General features: G+C 43.9%; 1 protein-coding gene across 1 annotated transcript; it reads left to right on the top strand.

The window, feature by feature from the left end:
• On the top strand, positions 1–27,583 carry LOC309348062 (leukocyte elastase inhibitor-like). The gene is made up of 8 exons (XM_081873140.1): positions 1–187; positions 7,542–7,717; positions 9,740–9,796; positions 10,959–11,096; positions 12,892–13,009; positions 13,627–13,769; positions 24,802–24,957; positions 26,814–27,583. Exons 2-8 carry the CDS (start codon positions 7,559–7,561, stop codon positions 27,210–27,212), a joined length of 1,170 nt encoding a protein of 389 aa, XP_081729266.1. The 5' UTR covers positions 1–187; positions 7,542–7,558; the 3' UTR covers positions 27,213–27,583.
• Positions 27,584–27,808: the final 225 nt, after the last annotated feature.

The following is a 27,808-nucleotide window of genomic DNA, read 5'->3' as shown; positions in this document are numbered from 1 at the left end:
GCTATTGCAGATTCATTTGCAATTTCCGGCACCACGAACTCATTCTCCATGAAGTTCCCAAATTGCACCTGTGCGTAACAAAAACAATTCTTTGATTGATTTCCAGCTTTAAATAGTGGTGCCTCGTAAGAAGGTGCATCCGCTGCATCAGCCATACAGCATTGGAATCACTCCCACAGAGGAAAAGGTAAGCTTCGTACAGACTTTTCTCTCTTCTGTTAACTGAGGAAGGGTTTTCAGTCTTAGGACATCCATATTTACATCTAAGGGACACAGGTTTGGGGTGTGTGTGTGTGGTACAATGCTAGGTTTCCATGGAGAAGAACCAGATTCAAGAAATGCATTTTAAGAGCACTTATTCTGGTTACCTCTCCATACAGTGGTGCCCCGCAAGACGAAATTAATTCGTTCCGCAATTTTTGTCGTCTAGCGAATTTTTCGTCTTGCGAAGCACGAAATCCCATAGGAATGCATTGAAAATCAATTAATGCGTTCCTATGGTCAAAAAAAGTCCAAACAAAGCCAAATTTGGTACAACAACAGTTTATTAACTGCTCTTTAAAGTCACACATACTGTAAAGAGCAGTTCAAAAATTGAAGGGAAAATAAATTAACTTTATAAACATGACAGAAAAACATTTAAAAATCAACAAAGTGTACAGTACATTTTCTAAGACTCTGGGGGACCACTCGAAGAAGGCTCCTCTTCCACTCTTTGCTTCTTGGTCAAGAACCTGTCCATAGTCTGCTGCTTTATCCGCCTTTTCAGCAGCTCCCTGAAAGACGACATGACCCTCGTATCATAAAAGTTCCCAGCGTCATGTGCCACGTGCTTCTCATGGTGGTGTAGATCTGCAAAAGTCTGCACCTCCTTCCACTTCTGGCAAATGTCCCTCAGTCTTTCGGAGGACAGCCGTTCCTCAGTTGCTTCCTCCTCTTCCAGTGAGGCCTGCTCCTGCGCAGCCTCTGCCTGCAGTTCGACCAGCTCCACGGTGGTCAGCTCGTCGTCGTGCCCCTCCACCAGCTCGCAGACGTCCTCCTCCGTGACCTCCAGGCCCATGGTCCTCCCCAAGGCAACAATGTCCTGCACCACTGTTGACTCTGGTGCATCAGAGTCACTTGGTGCCACACAGTCCGGCCACAGGCTGCGCCAAGCGCAATTCAAATTTCTCTGGCTGATCCCTTTCCAGGCCGTGTTGACCATCTTCAAGCAGGTGACGATGTCGAAGTGGTCCTTCCAGAATTCCCGCAGGGTGATGGTGGTGCAGTCAGTCACCTCGAAGCATCGCCTGAAAAGCTCCTTGGTGTAGAGTTTTTTGAAATTGGCGATGACCTGCTGATCCATCGGCTGGAGCAGTGGCGTGGTGTTAGGCGGCAGGAACATGATGTTGATGAAGCTGAACTCCTCCAACAAGTCCACCTCAAGGCCTTTAGGATGGGCAGGAACATTGTCCATCAGAAGCAAAGCCTTCAGCGGCAGGTCGTTGTCCAGCAGGTACTGCTTGACAGCAGGGCCAAAAGCAAGATTGACCCAGTCCACAAACAGCACACGTGTGACCCAAGCCTTGCTGTTGGATCGCCACATGACACTCAGCCGCTCCTTGTCGATCTTGTGTCTCTTGAAGGCCCGTGGGTTCTCCGAGTGGTACACCAGCAGGGGCTTGATCTTCAGGTCGCCGCTTGCGTTGGCACAGAAGAGCAGGGTCAGGCGGTCCTTCATGGGCTTGTGGCCAGGCAGCCTGGACTCCTCCTGAGTGATGAAAGTCCTTTTGGACATCCTCTTCCAAAACAGCCCGGTCTCGTCGCAGTTGAAGACCTGCTGCGGAACGTAGCCCTCCGTCGTCACAACCTCCAGGAACTCCGCTGCAAAGTCTCCAGCCGCAGGAACATCAGAACTGGCAGCCTCTCCATGCCTGACCACGCTGTGGATGCCAGATCTTGTCTTGAACCGGTCAAACCAACCTCTGCTAGCCTTGAAGACTTCTGGCTCGGCTGAGGTTCCTGGCTGTTCCCGGATGAGGTCAGCGTGCAAGGCCTTGGCCTTCTCACAAATGACGGCCTCAGACACTGTGTCCCCTGCACGCTGCTTCTCTTCTATCCAGATGAGCAGCAACTTCTCGACCTCCTCCAGGACAGCTGGGCGGTTCTTCACGATCCTGGTGACTCCCTTGGCTGCATCAGTCACCAGGATCTTCTCCCTCATCTTCAGGATGGTCCCGATGGTCGATGGGTTCCTGCCGTACTCCCTGGCGATGTCCGTCACACGCATTCCGCCGTCGTGCTTCCAGATGATCTCCTTCTTCATTTCCAGCGTCACCTTCTCCTTCTTCCTCTCGCCAGCCACCGCAGCAGCAGTCTTCTTGGGTCCCATGGCAGCACAGCTCCTACCTTCGTAAACTCAGAAACAGAAAAAAAAAATCAGTGATGTGCTTCAAACCCAAAAAATACAAAAGCAGCCAGCCACCCACCACACAGAAATTAAAACCCAGAACCAAGGCCTTGAATCCCAAGCACCCCAACCCCAAATCCAAAATCCAAAAACCCCCAAAAAAGTTTTAAAAGTTTAGCTTACCAAATGGATGAAAGAGAAGTTCTGGAAAAGCTTCAACAATCAACCACCGAAGTCCTCAGAAACCTCAAATGGCTGCAAAATAAGTTTAGGAAAAGCTTCAAAAATCCCCAATGTCTTCAAAAACCTCAACTGCTCCCACAGACACGCACCAACCCACCCACAACACAGAAATTGCAAACCCCTCCCCAACTGCTCCCCCAGCCCCTCCCCAACTGCTGCAAACCCCTCCCCAACTGCTTCCCCACCCAGACAAAAAAAAATTTCAAAAAATAACAACATGGCCAGCACTCAAAAATTCAAACTCAGAAAAATTTTCAAAAAAAAACAACCTGGCCCAGTGGTCACAGAAAATCATAAAAATTCCCCAAAAAACCCCACATGGTCCCAGATTTCTGCAGAAACCTCCCCAACTGTTCCCCTAGCCAGCCAGCACTCAGAAATTCAAACTCAGAAAAAAAAATTGAAAATAAACAACCATGCCTAGTGGTCACAGAAAATCATAAAAATTCCCCAAAAAACCCCACATGGTCCCAGATTTCTGCAGAAACCTCCCCAACTGTTCCCCTAGCCAGCCAGCACTCAGAAATTCAAACTCAGAAAAATTTTCAAAAAAAATCAACCTGGCCCAGTGGTCACAGAAAATCATAAAAATTCCCAAAAAAGGCCCACAAGCCCCCAGATTATCGCAAACCCCTTCCCAACACCAAGTCCTTGAATCCCAAACACCCCAACCCAAAATCCAAAACCCCCCAAAAAAGTTTTAAAAGTTTAACTTACCAAATGGATGAAAGAGAAGTTCTGGAAAAGTTCTGGAAAAGTTTTGGAAAATCTTCAAAAGTGAGCAAAGTCTGAGAAAAGGCTACCAAACCACGTGCTAACAGTTGCTCCTCGAAGTCAAGTCGCAACTGCAGCTGCTCAAGCTAAGCACCCTTGGTTTTAACGGTTTTTACACAAAGGAAACAAAGTCGCGAGACGTTTTCGTTTTGCGAAGCAAGCCCATAGGGGAATTCGTCTTGCGAGGCAAATCGCGGACGAAAAAACCTTTCGTCTAGCGAGTTTTTTGTCTTGCGAGGCATTCGTCTTGCGGGGCACTACTGTACATACTTTATAAGTCAATTTTAAAAATTATCAACACAGCACCCCAAAAAAGGTGGATATCGCTTTAGCACAGATACTTTATACATAGGCTCATCTATTTGTTTATTTGTATGGGAGAAGGGGGCAACATATTTAGACCCCCAACAAGCTAACTACCCATTGCTCCTTACAAAAAGGACCTCTCTTTTGGCAAACAGGCATTTCAGAGCATTCCTATGCATTTCTGTTCAGAACAAATGCTGACTGAGTTCCCAGGTAAGTCTAATTAGGGTTGATTGCAGCTTTAGAGCTTAGACTTACTTGGGGGAGTCATTGAATTCAGTGGAGATATGTAGAGGATTGCACCAGGGTTAAGGGTAGAACGGCAGCAGTGTCTTCTTTGTGGTGGTGACACTGTGTTCCCCGGGATGGGAATCAGGTGGGGTAATATGGCAGTGAGGTCAGGGGATCTCATTCACTTGTTCCTAAGCTCCAGGAAACCTATCTGAACTCTGTTTTTTGTGGTGAAAAATCGAGCCTGCCAGCCTGTTGTGATGAGATTTAAGGGGTTGTGATTAGTCCTTTCTAACCTCAGATTGTCAGTTAGCAGGCTCAACAAAATCCGATTCCTAGGCTGGATAGCAAACAGGCACTGAATACAATGGAGCGTAGGAGCAGGTCTGCCCCTTAGCCCAGGCATTCCCAAATTCGGCCTTCCAGATGTTTTGGGACTACAACTCCCATCATCTCTAGCTAACAGGACCAGTGGTCAGGGATGATGGGAATTGTAGTCCCAAAAACATCTGGAGGGCTGAGTTTTGGGATGCCTGCCTTAGCCTATGCTATATGTATGCTTTTGTTATTGTTTAGTTGTTTAGTCGTGTCCGACTCTTCATGATCCCATGGACCAGAGCACGCCAGGCACTCCTGTCTTCCACTGCCACCTGCAGTGGTCAAACTCATGTTCGTAGCTTCAAGAACACTGTCCAACCATCTCGTCCTCGGTTGCCCCCTTCTCCTTGTGCCCTCAAACGTTCCCAACATCAGGGTCTTTTCCAGGGAGTCTTCTCTTCTCATGAGGTGGCCAAAGTATTGGAGCCTCAGCTTCTGGTTCTGTCCTCCCAGTGAGCACTCAGGGCTGATTTCCTTAAGAATGGATACGTTTGATCTTCTTGCAGTCCATGGGACTCTCAAGAGTCTCCTCCAGCACCATAATTCAAAAGGATCAATTCTTCGGTGATCAGGCTTCTTTATGGTCCAGCTCTCACTTCCATACATCACTACTGGGAAAACCATAGCTTTAACTATACGGACCTTTGTTGGCAAGGTGATATCTCTGCTTTTTAAGATGCTGTCTAGGTTTGTCATTGTTTTTCTCCAAGAAGCAGGTGTCTTTTAATTTCGTGGCTGCTGTCACCATCTGCAGTGATCATGGAGCCCAAGAAAGTAAAATCTCTCACTGCCTCCATTTCTTCCCCTTCTATTTGCCAGGAGGTGATGGGACCAGTGGCCATGATCTTCATTTTTTTGATGTTGAGCTTCAGACCATATTTTGCGCTCTCTTCTTTCACCCTCATTAAAAGGTTCTTTAATTCCTCCTCACTTTCTGCCATCAAGGTTGTGTCATCTGCATATCTGAGGCTGTTGATATTTCTTCCAGCAATCTTAATTCCAGCTTGGGATTCATCCAGCCCAGCCTTTCGCATGATGAATTCTGCATATAAGTTAAATAAACAGGGAGACAATATACAGCCTTGTTGTACTCCTTTCCCAATTTTGAACCAATCAGTTGTTCCATATCCAGTTCTAACTGTAGCTTCTTGTCCCACATAGAGATTTCTCAGGAGACAGATGAGGTGATCAGGCACTCCCATTTCTTTAAGAACATGCCATAGTTTGCTGTGGTCAACACAGTCAAAGGCCTTTGCATAGTCAATGAAGCAGAAGTAGATGTTTTTCTGAACTCTCTAGCTTTCTCCATAATCCAGCACATATTTGCAATTTGGTCTCTGGTTCCTCTGCCCCTTCGAAATCCAGCTTGCACTTCTGGGAGTTCTCAGTCCACATATTGCTTAAGCCTGCCTTGTAGCATTTTAAACATAACTTTGTTAGCGTGTGAAATGAGTGCAATTGTGCGGTAGTTGGAGCATTCTTTGGCACTGCCCTTCTTTGGGAATGGGATGTAGACTGATCTTCTCCAATCCTCTGGCCACTGCTGAGTTTTCCAAACTTGCTGGCATATTGAGTGTAGCACCTTAACAGCATCATCTTTTAAAATTTTTTATCACCACTTCCACTGGCCTTGTTATTAGCAATGCTTTCTAAGGCCCATTTGACTTCACTCTCCAGGATGTCTGGCTAGATGTTAGAGTCCCAAATTAGCACCCATTGTATTTGCTTGTTAAGCAGGGGAGGGGAACTCTTTTGACTTGACAGGCTAGCTCCTTTTAAGAATTTAGCTTGTGAGTCAAATTTGGCAGGTGAAGGAATCTGCTTACCTGTCACTCACCAGATGTCAAAATGGCATCAATTGCTTTGAGTCTAAAGCCTTGAAGTTGGGATTTCAATGCAAGTTGCTGCTAAAACAAAGTACCCCCCGCTACTGTTTTAGCAGGACTTTCAATGCCAGTCAAGTTTTGAACTGTCAACAGTTCCAGTCATAAGACTCATATTAGTTCCTATAGGTTAGTGTGAATGTTGGTGATTGCAGATAATCTGCATGGCAAACTTTAGGTGATATTGAATGCCAAAAGGGGGGATACTGCTGTTGTCTGTGCATATGCAATGGCAGGGAAAAACTCATCTCTTCCACCTCTTTCAAAGTAGCTTTGTTTAGAGTTATGTCTCTTGGTTCTAAGCAAGGCCAGCTCAAACCAAGAGAAGATCATTTCCACTTAAGTGTGCAAGCACTGTGTTTGATTGGGTTGCTTAATAAGGACATAATTTAAAACTGATAGCCCTAATCATCAGGTGTGGTCACAAAGCAATTAGTCATAGCAACTGTTTCACAACTCACTGTTGGAGCTGCTGGGTGAAGATGGAGCCAGGCAGAAGGCAAACAATTGCTTTTGCTTCGTTATCAGTCTTAATAACCAACAGAGAATCCACTGGATGGGGGAGGACTTAAATAAATGTTCAATACATGGTAAAAACTTTAGCTAGAACTTTTGTTTGAAGGCTTTTACTTGTTAGTGATTTCAGTGGAACTTGATTGATTATTATTTTTTTACTGTTATGTTTCCGTTTTCTAGTTTTTGCAGCTCTGTTTTAAGTAATGAGATGCTTTAGTACCTTGATTGTATTCTCTATCTTGTCAGCACAGTTTGCCAGTCATTTGGGGTTCCTCCTCCAGTCAGCAGTGCCACCCAGAAAATCTTCTAGATCCTTCTTCACAGTTTAGCACTTCTCTAAACTCCTCACCCATTTGGGTCCTTCTTAGAGTATTTGTTGTCAAGTTAACACTACAGCTTATCTAACTTATGTAACTACTGGTCTAATAAAGTAACATAAAACTATATACAGAGAATCATTCTATCTCGCCCTGCTCTTCAGCCATCTTGGCCAGAGCAACAGCCTGTACACCACACACAAACCTCCCCTCCAGAGCCTGCCTTATAAAGAAGCCTGTTGTTAAGGGCAAAACTTTTTCAAGGAACATTTCAAGTCAGTGTTTAGAACCTACACTGACATCAAGATTGTATTCTCTATCTTGAACTTTTTAGAAAGGTGGGGTGTAGGTGTTTTAAATAAAATTGAAGTAATGTGGTATTGAAGGCACAGTGAATACCTTTCTATGGAGATATTCATCCTTTAGACAAAAATAAGACCAATAAAAAGGGATTATATACAAAGGAGTCCACCGGAAGAATTAACCTGACGATATTTGTCCCAGATATCACAATCAGCACCATGACTACCCTTGTGGATGCTATCAACAAATTTGCCTTTGATTTACACAAGAAGATGGACGGCACTTCGGGGAACATCTTCTCTCCCATGAGCATTGCAGCCGCTTTGGGCATGGTCTCTCTTGGAGCCAGAGGAGACACTGCTAAGCAGATGGAGAAGGTAGGAAACACCCCACCACCACCACTGTGTGTATGCCAAGTGTCATACATATTATGCAATTGCCTACTGTTATGTACTGAAGTTCTCTCCCTGGGCCAGCGGGGGGATACTGTAGATTGTTTTCACTCAGCTAAAATGAAGTTTTCACTTCATTCCTTAAGTTTTCACTTCATTCCTTATTTGCACATATGCAAATAAGGAATTGAAAGTGACGTTCAGTGATTGGATAGTTACAGAAAGTTGTTACTGTTGCTTTGTAGTTGAGCTCTATATAAGCAGGTTGGCTGAACCCTTCAGCTCACTTCTGTTCGGGGCCTGTGGATAACCAAGAGCTGTTTGAAGAATCGCTGTGTTGTCTGATATGTTCAACCACAACTTAACACCTCCTGTTTCAAAAGTCAGCTAATACAATGGGTGGTAGCTGACTGAGTCCCGGTCAGAGGAGACCCATTTAAAGAAGTTAGGGAAAAGATGGCCACCTGATTCTCCTGAACCATGTGGAATCTTCTCTTGCTAGTCATTCTTCCTCCTTGATGGCTTCAATTAGATTCCTTTGTGATAAAAAAGAAATGTGTTAGTTTTGACTCTGAGAAAGAGTCTCCCCCCCCAAAAAAAAAATCTGAGGTGGGGTGAAGGACCAACTATGAGTTATATGGTACCCATTGGCAGTTGTGGGAAGTGGTTTTCAGTCCAAGTGCAGCATTCCCTTGAGGGAAACTTTCTGAGGGGTTGCATGCCAGTGCTGGGTGTGGCCAGAGACAAAAGTGGGCGGGGCCAGAGGGAAATGTAGGCAGGGTAATAGATACGACTCTGTCCTCTGTGTTAGGATATTTCCGTTCCACCTTAAAAGAGTCAGGCATGATTGTTTTGTGTCACATGCCTGTTTACTCCCAGCACTGTTCTCGCTGGGAACTTCCATTTTGTATATAGCTTTTGTTCCGGCTGTTTTCCTGGACACGGAGGCAAGCAGTTATGTTTTTCCTTTGTTCTGATCTACGTTGAATAAAGCTGTAAATATGCTCTCCTGTCTGCATCCTTTCGTTGTGGAGACTCTGCTGAAAGGGTGTGCACGGGCCTTGGAATGTCTCTGAGGCTCGTGTCGCTAATTGACTGATACTGTTCCACGGGAGACCGGTGATCGTCTGGAGACAACTTGCCTCTGTCTCCCTGGCAGTATCCCAACACTCTGTACCGTAGGCGATATTCCAGCCCCACAAAAGCCAGAGATTTCTACACACACACACACACATTTCTCTATGAAGCTAAGCAGGAGGTGTTATCACAGCTCAGGGACACGTGGTTCCCAACCCCTGCCCTAAACTTCAATAAGCCCCCAGCTCAAATGAAGTGTTTTTGAAATATACTCGGAGTCTAGTGTGAATTTCATGCTCTTTATTCAGCTCATAGTAGCAATGAATAAAACTTTCCCCAAAACGTCTAGCTATATATACATTATTTACACAATGGGCCCCACGTGATTGGCTAATTCCAGGCTGCTTCTGCAGACCAATCGGGTTGCTGATTCATCCAGGAGCTGGATTGGGTGACTCCTGCGGACCAATCAAGCTGTTGCATTCTAGGATTCAGCTCAGTACATAACAGTTTTCATTGTACAGTAGTGCCCTGCAAGACGAATGCCTCGCAAGACGGAAAACCCGCTAGACAAAAGGGTTTTCCGTTTTGGAGGCGCTTCGCAAAACGAATTTCCCTATGGGCTTGCTTCGCAAGACGAAAATGTCTTGCGAGTTCCTGCGGTTTCCCCCCCCCCCTTTTCTAAGCCGCTAAGCCGCTTATCAGCTGATCCGCTAAGCCGCTAAAAGCCGCTAAGCCGCTAAAAGCCGCTAAGCCGCTAAGCCGTCAATGGGCTTGCTTCGTAAGACGAAAAAACCGCTAGACGAAGAGACTCGCGGAACGGATTAATTTCGTCTTGCGAGGCACCACTGTAGTGGAGGAGGATGAAAAGAAGATGCAAAGTGACTTGGAGTAGATCTGCGGTTTCTCATTCCACATTTTGTGTTGCAGGTCCTTCACTTCAATGAGGTCACTGGATCTGGAAGCTCTCCAGGCTCGGCTGAAAAAGTACTGGCATATCATTTCTGTTTCACTAGGGTTGTTTTTTTTTGGGGGGGGGATAATATGGATCTAGCTTATTATCTTTTCAAAATGTGAGGCAATCTGAAATCATAAACAGCTACAGCTATAGCAGCCAACTCCTAGGGGCCGAGTGGGCTTCAGCCCCCCAATAAAATATTTGAGGGGGCACCAAAATTTACAGAGAAATGGTGTGCATGCACCACAGCATGTGACGGATTATGTGGGCTGGGACTTACTTACCTTTCTCCCACCCCCCACCCCCAATATTTTATTCAAGTTGGCACCCCTGGGTGCAGCTGTGACGCTCAGCTTTCTTGGAAGTCAAGCTGGTGTAATGTAGTGACTAAGAATTCAAGCTGCAAAGGCCTCTTCCAAATCTCACCTTAGCCAAGAACCATGGTTTAGCTCTTAGGTATGGTTCTTCCCATCTCCAGGCCCTACCCTCATCTGCAATGCAGAGATTATAACGCAGTTGAAAAGGCTTCAGTTTGGATAACCAAAGTCATATATGAAAAGCAATTGTGGTCAGCCACATGCTGTTCCTGTTCACCAGATTGCTACTATATACCGAGAGTTAGAGGAGGGAAGGGAAGGAAGCGAGGAGGTGGGTGCTGTGCACCCAATAGTCTCCCCTCCCCCTCCTACCTTCTGGTTAGCAGGCAGCGATTCAGGAGACATCTGAAGGCAGCCCTCTTTAGGGAAGGTTTTAATGTTTAATAGACTATTGTATTTTAATATTCTGTTGGAAGCCGCCCAGAGTGGCTGGGGAAATCCAGCCAGATGGGCGGGGTATAAATAATAATAATAATAATAATAATAATAATAATAATAATAATAATAATTGGAGCTCAGGGGTATACTGCCCTGCCAACCCCTACTGAAGGAAAGCACTTTGAACATTATTCCCCAACAGAAATATATACACTTTCAAAGACTGCTCCAAGGCAGTCCTGGAGTTTTGGGAGCAATTTAGTTTGGTTCAGGATGCCTTGGCACGTGCTTCCACTCAGAAGAGCCCCCAATTTCTCCATTATCTGCTCACTTTGACTCTGGATTTGGGATAGGTCCACATAATGGTTTGGAGGGCGTTGGGAGCCATATTTACGAGAATGTCGATGTACTGTTAAACAGCCTTTGCTATTTAAAGGATACACAGTGTGACAGACCGGGAGGACCACACATCCAATTCAAAGCACTCTTAGCAGCTATCAACCATCATGACAAAAATTTCGAACTGAGCATTGCCAATAGGCTTTATGGAGAAGAGAAATACACATTTCTACAGGTAAGGAAGAATACTTTCTATGCTCCTCCCTGTGTAGGCACATTGCTGTTGGATGAGCAGCAGAGAGCACATGAAATTGATAGCAATGCTTCCGCTTCCTTTTACTGATGCCTATTTAGGATCTCTTTTCTTGACTGTGGAGAGTGTTTTAAATGGTACATGGGAGCAGTTGTAGGGCCTTTGAAGTTTGGCCTTTAGTCAGTCAGTCAGTCAGTTTTATTGCACATAGCCAAAGGCTGCCGCAATGTACACAGAATCATTCAACAATTAAAAGAAAATACACTGAATTGATACAAAAAACTTAAAACATTTATATTATCAAGACATTACCTACTCTAAACAAAGCTATAAAAGTACCTTAATATACAAATTAAGACATTAAATAATAAAATTCATAAGCTAAAATTATCACATGGCCACTAATATATTAAACAATGTTAAATAATACAATGTGCAATTATATTCGGAGTTTGGTGATAAAGATAGAATATAGCTTGATGTAGATGGGGTCAAATAAATTCATCTCCTTTACAGTTGGTGGCTACCTTGGCTATATAATTTGCTCTAATTTTCCTAGCGGCAGTTGCAAAGAGTGCTGCACGCCAGGTCACATACTTATCTGTGTCTGTGAGGAGATATATAATCATGTCAGAGGGGTTCTGGCCAGGGGACCTTGCAGTTTGGTCTTTAATGTTTTACGTTTTATTTTGTTTTTAATATTCTGTTGGGAGCCACTCAGAGTGGCTGGGGCAACCCAGTCCGATGGACAACATTTGAAGCACTGTGGGGTAAACACAGCAGGGAGAGGAGACACAGGGGAAGTTATATTGTACAAATGAAACTTGTTGAGCCCATGCTCAACAAGTTTCTACCCTTGGGGAGAAAGGTGGGGCACAAATATAATAAATCAATAAATGAGTTCAGCTCCATCTTTGTCTGACATTTGACGTAAGAGGGGGAAGTATCATGAAAGAAAATGAAGGCTGACATAAGTCAGGAAGAGCACAGTAGCGTTTAATGGGGTGGCTCAGGTAGGACAGCATTGCTCACCTGGCTTATGAACACTGAGCAACATTGCTGGTTCCTGAGAGGGAGGGGAAGGCACAGAGAGTTTGGTGTGCAGCAGAAGAAGCAGAATGGACCTATGGCTTCACCACAGTGAGCTCCATGTGTCTCACCTCCAGACTGTCAGTTACCAGAAGATCTGAACAACGCTCAGTGTCCAGAAGGCACCTCCTTGAGGAACATTCTGGAAAAGCAAAGGAACCATCTACTGCTTCTGAATAGGGAAATGGCTCCGTAAATCCCACAGTATTAATCGTACCTTGGAAGTTGAACAGCTTAGTTTCCAAAAGTTTTGGCTCCCGAACGTCACAAACCCAGAAGTGTGTGTTCCGGTTTGTGAACTATAATTGGAAGCCAAACATCCGGAGGGGCTTCCATTGCTTCTGATTGGCTGCAGGAGCTTCCTGCAGCCAATCACAAGCCGCGCTTTGGTTTTCAAACGTTTTGTAAGTCGAACAGACTTCCGGAACAGATTCCGTTCGACGTCCAAAGTATGACTGTATTCTATATTTCTTTTTAACTAAGCTTTCTACTTCTCTTCAACAGCAGGCACTAAACAACTAGTAGTAGGAGAGCAACATGGGGAAATTCATATGCCATACCAAACAATAAATTCCCATTTATTGCTGCCCTGGGCTGATTTGGAGGAAGGGATGTCATACAAATTCAATGAAATTGTTTAAATAATAATAATTGCATTAATGTTTTTTATTATTATTATTCTATACAGCAATTCTTACATTGCACAAAGGAGATGTACCATGCTGAGTTGCAAAAAGTGGACTTTGAGAAAAAACCAGAGGAAGCTAGAAATGAGATTAACACTTGGGTTGAAAAGCAAACAAATGGTAAAGGAACAGAAGTTATGTCTCACTTATTTGGAAATGGATCAGCTAAGGAAAGGGATATGGGAGAAATTTGTTCACTTTACATTTTAATGTGAACTTACCTAATTCACACTTCGGATGCAAACATGTGGACCAGAAATGCATCTAGCACTTGAAATCCACACATCTACAATTTTTTTATTGCAGTTTTCCATTCCAATAAATGCATACAAAAAACATATATATTGAGGAAAAGTGGGCAAAAAAAAAAATGCATGTTAGTGAAATTGACATACAAGAATGTGTTCTATTGAAGAAAATTGCTTGCAAAAAAGTGTTTGAGGCAAAATTCCAAGCAAAAAATGCATACAAATGTTCATGTGGTCTTTTAAATAAATAAATAAATCACAAGCTAAATGCTAAGATGGTGGGAAAGTAATTGAAGAAACTGAATGGCATTGAAAGATTTGTTTCCCAGAAGAACTGAGCAGCCCACAGAATTCTAAAATATACAAAAGTAATGAAGCCTTTAATGGTGGATAAGCTTCATGTTTTAGATGTTACACACTAACACAGTTGAAAATTTCATTGTCATTTTGACTATTAAATATTTTGCCTTGAATCTGTCTTTTAAAAAGGTAAAATCAAGGACCTGATGGCCAGTGGATCTATTGACGAAACAACTAGCTTGGTCTTAGCGAATGCTATATATTTTAAAGGAAACTGGAAGTCCCAATTTGATAAGAAACTCACCAAGGAAGCACCTTTCTGGATTAATGAGGTACAATATGCCGAAAAGCTGGTGGAGGTGGGAACACCATTTATTATGGCCAGCTATCTGTCCAAAGCTGTGGTTGCGGCGCTCATCTTGCTTTAGTGGCCGGGGAAGCCGGCGTACAGCTTCCGGGTCATGTGGCAAGCATGACTAAGCCGCTTCTGGCGAACCAGAGCAGTGCATGGAAATGCCATTTACCTTCCCGCCAGAGCGGTACTTATTTATCTACTTGCACTTTGGCGTGCTTTTGAACTGCTAGGTTGGCAGGAGCAGGGACGGAGCAACGGGAGCTCACCCCATTGCGGGGATTCGAACCGCCGACTTTCTGATCGGCAAGTCCTAGGCTCTGTGGTTTAACCCACAGCGCCACCCGCGTCCCCTATACACCTTTAGGCGCCAGGAAAAACATTCCTTTTTAACCAGGCCTTTGGTTGATCTGATTGACATCCTATGCCATTTTAAAATGTGGCTCTTTTTTTGGGGGGGGGGAGTATTATTGCTTTTATTTTTATTTTATATACTGTGATCTTTTTATGCGAACTGCCCTGAGACCTCTGGGCATAGGGCAGTATAAAATTCAATAAATAATAATAATAATAATCCTGCCTCATTGGTGGGCCAGCTCTGACTATTGCATTGTACGTTGGGGATACAGAATACATTTGTGTTTTATACCAGAGTGGTCCAATGTTCGAAGGTGCTAAACAAAAAAGGTACAACACTGGAAATCATTGCAACTATCCTACTGTACTCAGTACTTCATATTGAGGCACCTAACCATAAGCCTGCATTTTTATCAAAGCTTCTATATATTTCAATCAAGGCTTGTATTTAAAAATGAGCTTAAAAAAGGATTTTCAAATGTTTCATGCCAGGCAGAAGAAACCTTGGCCATTCTCCTAAGACAAGAGGGCCCCATTGATTTATAGTAGAAAAACAATTCTCAAAGTCATAAAAAGGGAGAATTACATATGCTGCCCCAAGGCTGAGAAAACACCATTAGGAATGGGGTAAGATAATACTAATGTGCCTCCCAGTAAAATGAGCCAGATCTTCTTTCTAAGGTTCAAAGGCCAGGAGCAAATGGAAAGAAAAACATTTAGCTAGAAGAAAGAGAGCATTTTTGGGGAAGTCTTTTTCTAAAGCCATTCTTTCTTAAACTAAAGAGGCTTCTTTTAAAAGCTGTTTTACTGAGTTTCTTCCTTTTTACTTTGAAAAGCTTTATTCTTTTAAGAGGCTACCTATGATAAATGTATGAAATATATTAGCTTAAATATATTGGCTTAAATGTAATTATGCAAAGGATTTAAGGAATGCTAGATTCTTATTTCATAGAGTCATATTGCAATAGGAGACCAGAGGGGCAAATGAGCCTAGCCCCCCCCCCCTGCCAGACAGAAGACGCCATCTAAGCAGTCTTGATATATAGTTGTCAGGCATTTGTTTAGAAACATTAAATGAAGGAAATCTTTCAATGTTGATGTGAAACTCAAGATCCTTGACATCTGTTGAACATAAAAATGTAAGATTAAACATTTGTTTTAGAAGGCAATAGGGCAAGAAGGGCAAGAGGTGAGCTGGTAATTAAGATTCCATGTAAGATATATTATTACTTATATGTCATATATATAGCTCTTTGTCTCCCTTATAAGGGCAAGGAAGTGGGTGTATCTTTTGTGGGTGTATTTTTTGTGATTGGTTCTAGCAAACAGCCAATAGGAATTTCAACCAGGCTGATTGGACAGAGGCAGCCACAGGAGGAGCAAAGGGGGCTGGATTAAGGGAATATAAGTGCTGGCCAGAATGGCAGGAGGCCAGGCCAGAGCTTGGTAACCATGTACCACTGTGCCTCTTATTTATTTGTCTGACAAATAAATTACTATTTTAATTTCTCTATTGCTGCGTTGAATATTTCATTCCAGCTAAGCGTTAACCACAAGCAGGGTGCTACATTTTATGGTGCCCTGTGACTCGGATAAGTGGTCTGCTGGAACGCAGCCCCTTCGCCCTACTGGGCAGGGTACAAGAGAGAGGACAACTGCTTACCCAAAGCGCGCACTGGTAAATTTTTCCAGGGGAACGCAGAAGACTCGTCTGTCTGATACCCTGCTCACTGGCGGCGACGGACCGGGGGAAACAGGGAACCAACCAAGGGTAAGTGCACAAAGGGATTTTTGGCCCTCCAATTAATTAGGAGGAAGAGAAGTCTTGATCAAACTTCTGCGTCTCAGTAAGGGGAAACTGAGTACGCTAGGTGGTTGGGTACATCAGATGGTGATCTGGTGTAGGGAAAGGGAAAAATTGGGAGGTAGAGTGTGGTGAAGTATCCAGCGCATTGTATGTGTGAGAAAGTACAGAGCAATCTGTAGCTGACCTGAGTGTGGAGTGGGCAGTACTTCGGTTCCTAGTGAGGCGACTCCATCTAGGCAAGGAAACCCACAAAGCGCGTCTGTGAGTGACTGAGTGGATACTTCACAGGGCCATACAATGGGAGTTGGGGGTTCAAAGGGGGAAAATACACCTCTTGAGTGTATGTTAAATAATTTTAAGAAAGCCTTCTCAGGGGCATATGGAGTCAAAATGACGCCAGAGCGCTTGAGAACGTTATGTGAACTAGAATGGCCAAAACAAAATACTGGATGGCCATCTCAGGGAACTTTTGATATAAATTTAGTGAGCAAACTTTGGACTGATATCGCCAAAGAAACTGGAGGGTGCCCAGAACAATTTCCATATATAGATTCCTGGCTGAGCACAGTAAATAAAAATCCTCCATGGATAAGGGAATGCAAAGTCAAACGATGCAAATTATTGGCTGTAAAAGCCGAAGCTAGGAAAGGAATCTTGCCAAATAAACTCAAACCCATTTTTGAGGGGCCAGAGGAAGAGGTGCTTCCACCTCCACCCTATGCTCCACATCGAAGGGAGCTTAATCCAAACACTCCACCAGTTGTAACCCCAAGGCAAGAAACTGGAATGAATAATGGGAGTGGAGTCACAGAGTTTGATTCCTTGATAGATTATGATAAATATCTTCAGGAGGCATTGGAGTCCTATAATAAAGCCCAAGCAGAAGTGGTTATTCCACCTGTGACTCCTAATAGACCTCCATCTACAGTCTCCTTTAGTGGAACAACTGATTGCCCACCCCAAACCCCTGTACATCCAAGTCCCAGAGAAATATTACAGAAGTTACAGGGAGACCTTGCTCGGTCAGCAAGCAATACAGCCAGGCGTATAAAGCTGCTAAAAGAACGCCTTGCGACAGATACCATCCCCTATGATTTGAGGCCCCTAGAGCAAAGTGAAGAGAAAGATCACGTAGTAGCCCCTCTTAGAAGAGTATTTGATGCACTTGAGGAGCCTGCGCTGGTTAATGGGCAACCCGGACCACGGCCACCTCGAACTTCGACCCTGCAATATATTCCATTCACAACTACAGATCTGATGAATTGGAAAACACACACCCCATCTTTTGCAGAAAAACCTCAGGCTATGATGGACTTGGTGACTTCAATAATAAATACTCATAGTCCTACTTGGACAGATTGCCGCCAGCTCCTGAATACTCTGTTCACCACTGAGGAAAGGAGAGACATAATTGAAAAGGCACAGATATATTTGCGTGAGCAGGCCAGAGGGGGAAATATTTATAATATTGACCGTCATCTCCAAGATAACTTTCCCTTGGAAGATCCTAATTGGGATCCAAACAATGCAATTCACCTGGCCAGACTTACCACCTACCGCCAGACACTTGTGCAAGGTATCCGCAGGGCATGCCAGAAGCCCACTAATATGTCTAAAGTCTCAGAAGTAGAACAGAAACCAAATGAGAGTCCGGGAGACTTTTTAGAGAGGCTGCAAGAAGCCTATCGTATATGGACTCCTTTTGACCCTGAAGCCCCTGAAAACAGTAGAATGATTACTGCTACATTTGTGGCCCAGTGCGCTTCTGACATTCGTAAGAAAATTCAGAAATCAGAAGGATGGGAAGGGATGCTGATGAGCCAAATTATGGCCATTGCACGCCGAGTTTATCGGAATAGGGATGAGGCTGAGAAGCAAGAGAAGAAGAAGTGGCAGAAGGAAAAGATGGTAATGCTAGCCACAGCAGTGAAGCAAGACCACCGCCCCTTAAATGGAGGGCGAGGGCGAGGAAGGAATCCACCACTGGGAAGGAATCAATGTGCAAATTGCAAGAAGGAGGGTCACTGGAAGCGGGAGTGTCCTGAACCCCTGAGGTTGGAAGAAGTACGCCCAGGCCCAGGCCCAGGCTCCGGCCCAAGAAACCAGGGACGGGGACGGGGAATGATCCGAGATGGAAGATATCAGAGACCAGGACAGGGACGGAGTAGAGACAATTTCATTGGACTGGCAGAAGAGGATTTTACTCAAGACTAGGAACGACCGGACTCCATAAAGTTAGGCTTCCAGGAGCCCACGGTCACGATTCAATTAGGGAGCCATTTAATAGACTTTATGATTGATACTGGGGCTGAATACTCAGTACTCCCAGAACTATTGCAGAAAAAGGCATCCAAAAGTGTAATCATTAAAAGTGCCACTGGACAGTCAGCTAAGAGGTCTTTCCTCCAACCTTTGGAATGCCAGATTGGGGGACATCGTTTAACCCATCAGTTTTTGTATATACCTGAGTGTCCAATACCTCTCTTAGGCAGAGATATGCTGTCCAAATTGCAGGCCCAAATCACTTTCACTCCTCGAGGTCCAGAAATGAAACTGCCATCAAAAGCAGCAGGAATAATTACCCTCTCAGTACCTAAGGAACAATCATGGCGCCTAATGTCAGCCTTGCAAGTCCAACCCACATTGGATACAGAATTAAACAAGCTCCTCCGAACTCTACAGGTGCCACCAGGAGTATGGGCCGAAAATAGCCCACCAGGAATGGCTAAGAATATAGCTCCAATTGTAGTAACCCTAAAACCTATGGCTACCCCTGTATCTGTAAAGCAATATCCCTTACCCCGGCGAGCAGCGGAGGGCATCCAGAAACATTTGGACCGCCTATTAAAATATGGTCTGCTTAAACCTTGCCAATCAGAATGGAACACACCCCTTTTGCCTGTTCGAAAACCTGGGACAGATGAATACAGGCCAGTGCAGGACTTGAGGCTCGTAAACCAGGCTATCGAGACCTTGCACCCAAATGTACCAAACCCATATACCTTGCTGAGTTTGATCCCACCAGAAGCAACATTTTTTACTGTATTGGACTTGAAAGATGCATTCTTCTGTTGCCGGCTGGCACCACAGAGCCAACCTATATTTGCCTTCCAGTGGGAAGACCCTTTGACAGGAACAAAAGGCCAGCTAACCTGGACAAGATTGCCCCAAGGATTCAAAAATTCCCCAACTTTATTTGGCACTGCCTTGGCGAGGGATCTAACAAGTTACCCCTCAATACCGGGAGAAAAGGTGGTTCTGCAATATGTGGATGATCTTATACTAGCTGCAAAGGATTTTGATACCTGTAAAGAAGGGACAGAGGAACTGCTCCACTTGCTCTGGGAAGCTGGCTACCGAGTTTCCCAGAAAAAGGCACAGTTATGTTTAGAAAAGGTCAAATATTTGGGCTTTGACATCTCACACCAACAACGAGCATTGAGACCAGAGAGGAAAGAAGCTATTTGCCTTATCAAGGAACCTACCACAAGAAAACAACTTAGGGGATTCCTGGGAACAGCAGGGTTTTGTAGACTATGGATACCTGATTTCAGTAGTCTGGCCAAGCCCTTACATGAAAGCACTCGAGGTGCAGAAAAGGACCCATTCGTATGGGGACCTGAGCAGAAACAAGCCTTTTTAGTTATCAAACAACGACTTATGGAGGCACCAGCCCTTGGATTGCCTAATTCGGAAAAACCCTTTCAGCTGTATGTACATGAACAGAATGGGATTGCAGCGGCAGTCCTGACCCAGAGATTAGGAAGTTGGAACCGTCCAGTAGCTTATTTGTCTAAACAATTGGACTCAGTAGCAAAAGGATGGCCTCCATGCCTAAGGGCAGTAGCGGCCACTGCGAGCCTTGTCAAAGAAGCTGATAAATTTACCTTCGGCCAGACGATGTATGTGAATGTACCTCATGCTGTTCTGACACTCATGGAATATAAGGGTAGTTATTGGCTAACGAACCCAAGGATGGCTAGATACCAAGGCCTATTGTGTGAAAATCCCAGGATTCATCTACGAGTAGTGAATATGCTCAATCCAGCGACTTTGCTGCCCCTACCAGAGGTAGATGATGAGGAATCACATGATTGTCTCCAAGTAATGGATGAAGTTTATTCCAGTAGACCTGATCTGAAAGATGAGCCATTGAAAAATCCAGATGTTGTATATTATACGGATGGTAGCAGTTACCTGCATGAAGGTGCCAGACGAGCAGGATATGCTGTGGTCACCAATGAGGAAGTTGTGGAAGCTGAGGCTTTGCCTGCTGGCACCTCAGCACAAAAGGCTGAACTTATAGGTTTAACTAGAGCTCTGCAATTGGCAGCCGGATGTAAGGCAAACATCTATACTGATTCAAAATATGCCTTCTTAACCCTGCATGCACATGGAGCTCTATGGAAAGAAAGAGGTCTAATCGGAGCCCACGGGAAGGCCTTGAAATATGGACCTGAAGTAGAAATCCTGTTAGAAGCAGTATGGGCTCCAGAACAGATTGCTGTAATGCACTGCAAAGGTCATGGACGAGGAAGGGATCCAATAACCAGAGGAAATCATGCTGCTGACAAAGCAGCCCGAGAGGCAGCCCAAAAGCCTGTGGGAGGATTTATAGCAGCCCTCATACCAGAGGTAGTTCCAGAAGATGTTAAACCTCACTATACCCCAGAAGAGAGGAAGTGGGCTGAACAGGAAGGAGCAGTTGTGAAGGACGGTTGGATGATCCTGCCGGACAATAGGATTTATGTACCTCATCATCTGGCAGGCACAATTGTAAGAAATTATCATGAATCTACTCACCTTGGCGGTACTGCAACTAGAGAGAATCTCAGTTGGAAGTTGTATATTATTAATCTATCACAATTAGCAACTTGCATTTCACAGAAATGTGTTCTTTGTGCTAAAAACAATCCCAGGCAGGGACCGGTACAACCTCCTGGAATTCAGCATGTGGGATACGTCCCCATGGAAAGCCTAATTGTGGACTTCACAGAGCTGGTCCCTTCTAAGGGATTCAAGTATCTCCTTGTGTTTGTAGATACTCTTACCGGATGGGTTGAAGCTTTTCCCACCCGAACTGAAAAGGCACGAGAGGTAACTAAAAGACTCCTCACTGAATTGATCCCAAGGTTTGGATTACCTAGATGCATTGGAAGTGATAATGGGCCAGCGTTCATTGATCAAGTAGTACAAGATGTATGTCGAGTCCTACAAGTAAAATGGAGACTGCATACAGCATATAGGCCTCAGAGTTCAGGGAAAACTGAAAGAATGAATCGGACTCTGAAAACCCAATTGGCAAAATTAACCCAGGAAACGGGATTGGGATGGGTAGATGTGTTACCCATAACACTGTTTCGTGTTCGGTGTGCACCCACAAAAAGACTTAAGTTGTCACCTTTTGAGCTCCTGTATGGGAGACCGCCCTCCTTTGTTCAGGATATTCCAGCTGACCTTAAACAAATAGGAGATCATGTGACACAGGGACAAGTGCAATCTCTCTCCCGTGTTTTTGTTTCTCTTAACAGGTGGGCCCTCGAGCGCACGCCGTGCAGCATTGCCGAGCCGATTCATCAGTTCCAGGCTGGCGATAGCGTATGGGTGAAAGAGTGGAAACGTGATCCACTTGCACCTAAGTGGCGTGGACCTTACACCGTCTTGCTCTCTACTCCAACAGCGGTGAAGGTAGCTGAGGTGACCCCCTGGATTCATCACTCTCGTTTGAAGAAGTCTGAAGGCAGTTGGACGTGCAAAGGTGACCCCTCTAATCCTTTAAAACTAACTCTCTCCAAAAACCCCTGTATCTAGCCCTACCGGGAACGGGCTAGGTCACGGGCAACATTTGACGACCGGCCTGCTGCAGCCACAACCTGGAAGCTGGCTAACCTGCGCACGCCTGAAGCTTGAGGAGCGTCTGAACCAGCGACTGTGAACGGAAAGATTCTCTAATACAATTGATTGACTGCCCCCCTTGTGGAACAATTATCAGAGATATTACTCATTGGGGATCCTCGGGATATATGTTTTGGTCTTGGTGGTTCCCCATTTCTGTCACTGGGGGAATTATATTGGGGCTAATAATTATTTGCTATCACAATAAGGCAATCTTTTGTGGAAGGAATGCATATACTAGACATCAACATGATTTTATTATTAATCCTGATCCCTTGGGAAGGGGAAGGGTCCTTGAATCTGACCAAATTGGCTAAATATGGATTCAGCCATGACCACAATATGTGGGTAGGTTTAGCTGAAATGGTAGCTAATGTTGCAAATAGGACCAATTGCCTTGTTTGCTCTCTTGGGCCAGATGATTCAGAGGGAGGTATGCCCTTATTACCGATACCATTAGATGCTATTGGTATGGTAAGCGAAATGCCACACCAAACTGAAATACAGAATTTCCCCGGATGGAACTCAACTAAACCATTACGAGTTATACCTGTACAAGGGGAATTCTGTGTACATAAATCATCAGATGCAGCTGATTCTCCCATGATAGGCTCTTCTCATTGTCACTATACTTGGGATTATAAGAAGAATAGTCATACCTGGGCACACGGTACTACCTATCGAACTCGGAATACCTTGCCCTGTGCACCTCCTTTTATTCATGCATGGAAAGTGGTGTGGAACATAACTGTGACAGAAAAAGGCAATCTAACATACTGCACTGTAAACTCTCTACCCCTTTTGGTATTTCGCCTTCTGTATTCCCCGTACCAAAAACCTCAGACCCGATGGTTGTGGTGGATATGTGGAGAATGGGCGTACAAGAAACTCCCTTCCAAATGGAGTGGGACTTGTTTCTTGGGTTGGGTATTACCACCAATGTGGATTATGCCCACTAGTTCGGCCAGGCGAACACGAAGGAATGCTGATATTTCTCATATAGCAGGAGGAAGTACCCAAAGTTGGAGCGGTACTGATGATTGGCCACCAGAGCGCATTATAGCCTATTATGATCCTGCCTCCTGGAATCCTGGTGAGCTCATACAAGGGGCACGGGATCCTATTTATAATCTAAACAGAATAATTCGATTGCAAGCAGTAGTGGAACTTGTAACCAATGCAACGGCCCAGAGTTTGAGACTTATTGCACAACAGTTGGATGAAAGTAGAGCCGCCATTTTGCAGCTGAAAATGGGAATGGATTATGTACTTGCCAGGCAGGGAGGCCTATGTGGAGTCTTGAACTTGACAGGGAATGCCTGTTGCTTTAACATTTCTGATAATGGTGAGGCAATCCGTGTGTTGGCCACAAAGATGGAGAATATAGCACATGTCCCAGTACAAACATGGGAAGGATGGGATATGGGATGGCTCACCAATTGGTTACCTAATGTCACAGGACTCAAAGGGATACTATTGTCTTGCTTGTTTTTCTTGACAGTAGTAGTATTGGTTTTATGTATGATGCCATGTATCATTTCATGTTTTAGAAGTACAATTAGCAAGATGGTTTCAAATGAAACTCTACCTCATATCATGGCCCTATACAGAGCTTTACCTCAGGAATATGATGAAGGTCAAGCTATCAAGGACACTTGGGATGAAGGTCCTTGAGCTTGAAAGGGGGGAATGAGGCACCTAACCATAAGCCTGCATTTTTATCAAAGCTTCTATATATTTCAATCAAGGCTTGTATTTAAAAATGAGCTTAAAAAAGGATTTTCAAATGTTTCATGCCAGGCAGAAGAAACCTTGGCCATTCTCCTAAGACAAGAGGGCCCCATTGATTTATAGTAGAAAAACAATTCTCAAAGTCATAAAAAGGGAGAATTACATATGCTGCCCCAAGGCTGAGAAAACACCATTAGGAATGGGGTAAGATAATACTAATGTGCCTCCCAGTAAAATGAGCCAGATCTTCTTTCTAAGGTTCAAAGGCCAGGAGCAAATGGAAAGAAAAACATTTAGCTAGAAGAAAGAGAGCATTTTTGGGGAAGTCTTTTTCTAAAGCCATTCTTTCTTAAACTAAAGAGGCTTCTTTTAAAAGCTGTTTTACTGAGTTTCTTCCTTTTTACTTTGAAAAGCTTTATTCTTTTAAGAGGCTACCTATGATAAATGTATGAAATATATTAGCTTAAATATATTGGCTTAAATGTAATTATGCAAAGGATTTAAGGAATGCTAGATTCTTATTTCATAGAGTCATATTGCAATAGGAGACCAGAGGGGCAAATGAGCCTAGCCCCCCCCCCCCTGCCAGACAGAAGACGCCATCTAAGCAGTCTTGATATATAGTTGTCAGGCATTTGTTTAGAAACATTAAATGAAGGAAATCTTTCAATGTTGATGTGAAACTCAAGATCCTTGACATCTGTTGAACATAAAAATGTAAGATTAAACATTTGTTTTAGAAGGCAATAGGGCAAGAAGGGCAAGAGGTGAGCTGGTAATTAAGATTCCATGTAAGATATATTATTACTTATATGTCATATATATAGCTCTTTGTCTCCCTTATAAGGGCAAGGAAGTGGGTTATCTTTTGTGGGTGTATTTTTTGTGATTGGTTCTAGCAAACAGCCAATAGGAATTTCAACCAGGCTGATTGGACAGAGGCAGCCACAGGAGGAGCAAAGGGGGCTGGATTAAGGGAATATAAGTGCTGGCCAGAATGGCAGGAGGCCAGGCCAGAGCTTGGTAACCATGTACCACTGTGCCTCTTATTTATTTGTCTGACAAATAAATTACTATTTTAATTTCTCTATTGCTGCGTTGAATATTTCATTCCAGCTAAGCGTTAACCACAAGCAGGGTGCTACAATATGGCTTATAGCCACCTCTTTTACACACACAAAAATTACATTTTATGCTTAACTACTTGCTTTATTCACTACAGAATCAGAGCAAAAATGTGCCAATGATGAATAAGGAAGGTGAATTCAATGTGGCCTATATACAAAATCCATCACTGCAAATACTTGAGCTTCCCTATGATAAGAATGAGATGAGTATGTTCATTCTACTGCCAGACAAGAAAGGAGGTGCACACCAGGTAATTTGCTTTGATTTCTGAAAAGGATCAAGGAATTGAAGTCAACTTTCAAAACTTTGTAGCGGGCATACATACATACATACATACATTGCTTTTTAAAAAAACCTGATCAATGAGAATAAATTGTTCAACTGATTAGTCAACTGAAGACATCTTGGAGAAATATAGAGATCTATGAACTGTAGCTTTTGTCCTGTCAGTTGCCAATTCTGTTTTATTTTGTGATTTTAACAGACATAGAGCAGGGCAATCCAGTAGGCCTGCATTGTCAATGTCTGTTAATACTAGTGTATCTTTGGATGTGCCCAGGGACACAGGTGGTGCTGTGGTCTAAACCACTAAGCCTCCTGGGCTTGCAGATTATAAGGTCAGATGTCCTGTATACCTGAAGGAGCGTCTCCACCCCCATGAGATCCAGCACTGAGGGCCTTCTGGCGGTTCCCTCATTGCGAGAAGTGAGGTTACAGGGAACTAGACAGAGGGCCTTCTCAGTAGTGGCGCCCGCCCTGTGGAACACCCTCTCTTCAGATGTGAAGGAAATAAGCAGCTATCCTATCTTTAAAAGACATCTGAAGGCTGCCCTGTTTAGGGAAGTTTTTAATATTTAATGCTGTATTGTTTTGAACACTTGATTGGGGGCCACCCAGAGTGGCTGGGGAGACCCAGCCAGATGGGCAGAGTATAAATAATAAATTATTATTACAGTCGTGCCTCGCAAGACGAAATTAATCCGTTCCGCGAGTCTCTTCGTCTTGCGGTTTTTTCGTCTTGCGAAGCATGGCTATTAACGGCTTAGCGGCTATTAGCGGCTATTAATGGCTTAGCGGCTTAGCGGCTATTAACGGCTTAGCGGCTTTAAGAAAAAGGAAACAAACTCGCAAGAACTCGCAAGACGTTTCGTCTTGCGAAGCAAGCCCATAGGGAAATTCATCTTGCGGAACGACTCAAAAAATGGAAAACTCTCTCATCTTGCGCGTTTTTCGTCTTGCGAGGCATTCGTCTTGCGAGGTACCACTGTATATTCGAAGCCGCATGGCGGGGTGAGCTCCCATTGCTTTGTCTCAGCTCCTGCCAACCTAGGAGTTTGAAAGCATACCAGTGCTGCAGCGGGAAGGCAAACAGTGTTTCTGTGCACTCTGGTTTCCATCACAGTGTCTCATTGCGCCAGAAGCAGTTTAGTCCTGCTGGCCACATGACCTGGAAAGCTGTCTGGAGACAAACACCGGCTCCCTCGGCCTGAAAGCAGATACGAGCACTACACCCCATAGTCGAATTCAACTGGACTTAACAGTCCAGAAGTCCTTTACCCCTTTACCTTTACCATCTTTGTATGGGGCTGCAACAAGGGGGCTTATTAACAACCATATTCTTGATTACTCTGCAACTTCTGTCTGATAGGTGGGACAGAGGGACACCACACCCTTGGCACAAAGGAGGTTTGGACTGTTATGTTTATAGTGCAATTTCATAGAATCCCATTGTTCTCCTTGGGGCTTTATGCCCTGGGAAATGTGTATAGGATTAGTACACTTTTCAATGACCCAGAATGTGCCCATTGTGTCTTTTAAAACAGAAGTTAAATCAAGGACTCTAAAGCAGAGACAATACATGCTGCTGAACTTAATTTGTGAAAACATTTCCACTCATATTTTTTTAAAGAAACCACCATTTTCACAGAAAAATTTAATGGTTTTCCAAAACATTTGGGGGGGGGGGAGGGTGTAAACAATATTGGAGCTTTTAGACATATTCTTTGCCTACGCTTTAATAAATAAACATTTGTCTTTCTCTTTTCCCCACGTCTTTTTCTAGGGGCAGATATTTAATTGGCATTGATTATTATTTTTACTTGACAGGTTGAAAAGGAACTCAACTATGCAAAATTTCAAGAATGGACCAGTTCGAAAAACATGCAAAAGCAAAATGTAGACATGTATGTGCCGAAGTTCAAGCTGGAAGAAACTTATGAGCTCAACAAACTTTTGGTCGCTTTAGGAATGACAGATGTGTTCACACGAGGAAAGGCTGATTTGTCCGGCATGTCAGGAAGCAAAAACCTGTTTGTGTCCAAGGCCATTCATAAATCTTATGTCGTGGTCAATGAAGAAGGCACAGAGGCAGCAGCTGCCACTGGGGTGGGCGTTTTTGCCACAAACATGCCAATTCAATTCAAAGCTGATCACCCCTTCATTTTCCTTTTGAGAAACAACAGAACCCAGAGCATCCTACTTTTGGGCAGGTATGATTCACCTTAACAGGTGCTTAAATGATCACATGCATGCCCTTTGCATTTGTTGCAAGCCTAGGGTGTTAGAAGTGCCGAAACAAAAATCATATATTCTACTTTCTGTTTAGCTAATATTTCCAGGTTTTCATCTCCTAAAAAAAGTACAAATACCTAAGATGGACCTCTTTCAGCTTATGTAGGCATACTCACTTTAATGTACAACATGGGGCTTTAAACGGAGGAAACGGGGAGAGGGAGATAAGGAGGGAGCAGCCCCGCTTCAAAAAAAATAAAAATAAAACACATATCTAAAAACCAAAAGAGAAGAATCTCAAAGTGTCGAAGAAGGAGAAACGAAACCCAAAGCAACAATCTAAATAAAGTGAGCTATTCAAAATATTTGGTTTTGTTGTGTGATTCCGGGTCCTTAATGAGTGGTGAGGTGTACAGAAATCCAATGCTACCTACAGATTATTTTCAGTGCTGATTCTTTAATGTTTGCAGAAATGGTTTTCAATTGAAGCATACACCAAAAATATGCCAATTCCCTCTCAATGTTCCTCACTTTAAGATCTGTCTCCCAGAGCCAATGATTTCACACATCTATTTTCACACGACTTTTCA

Source organism: Podarcis erhardii (genome assembly GCF_964252035.2).
Source record: "Podarcis erhardii genome assembly, chromosome: 8".
NCBI classification, from domain to species: Eukaryota; Metazoa; Chordata; class Lepidosauria; order Squamata; family Lacertidae; genus Podarcis; species Podarcis erhardii.
This window is presented reverse-complemented; position numbering and strand designations above follow the sequence as displayed.

Coding starts and splice junctions, on each gene's coding strand:
- LOC309348062 (XM_081873140.1), top strand. CDS start 7,559: ATGACTACCCTTGTGGATGCTATCAACAAATTTGCCTTTGATTTACAC. Junction 9,797..10,958: donor CTCCAGGCTCGGCTGAAAAA/GTACTGGCATAT, acceptor TGCTATTTAAAG/GATACACAGTGTGACAGACC. Junction 13,010..13,626: donor GGTTGAAAAGCAAACAAATG/GTAAAGGAACAG, acceptor TCTTTTAAAAAG/GTAAAATCAAGGACCTGATG.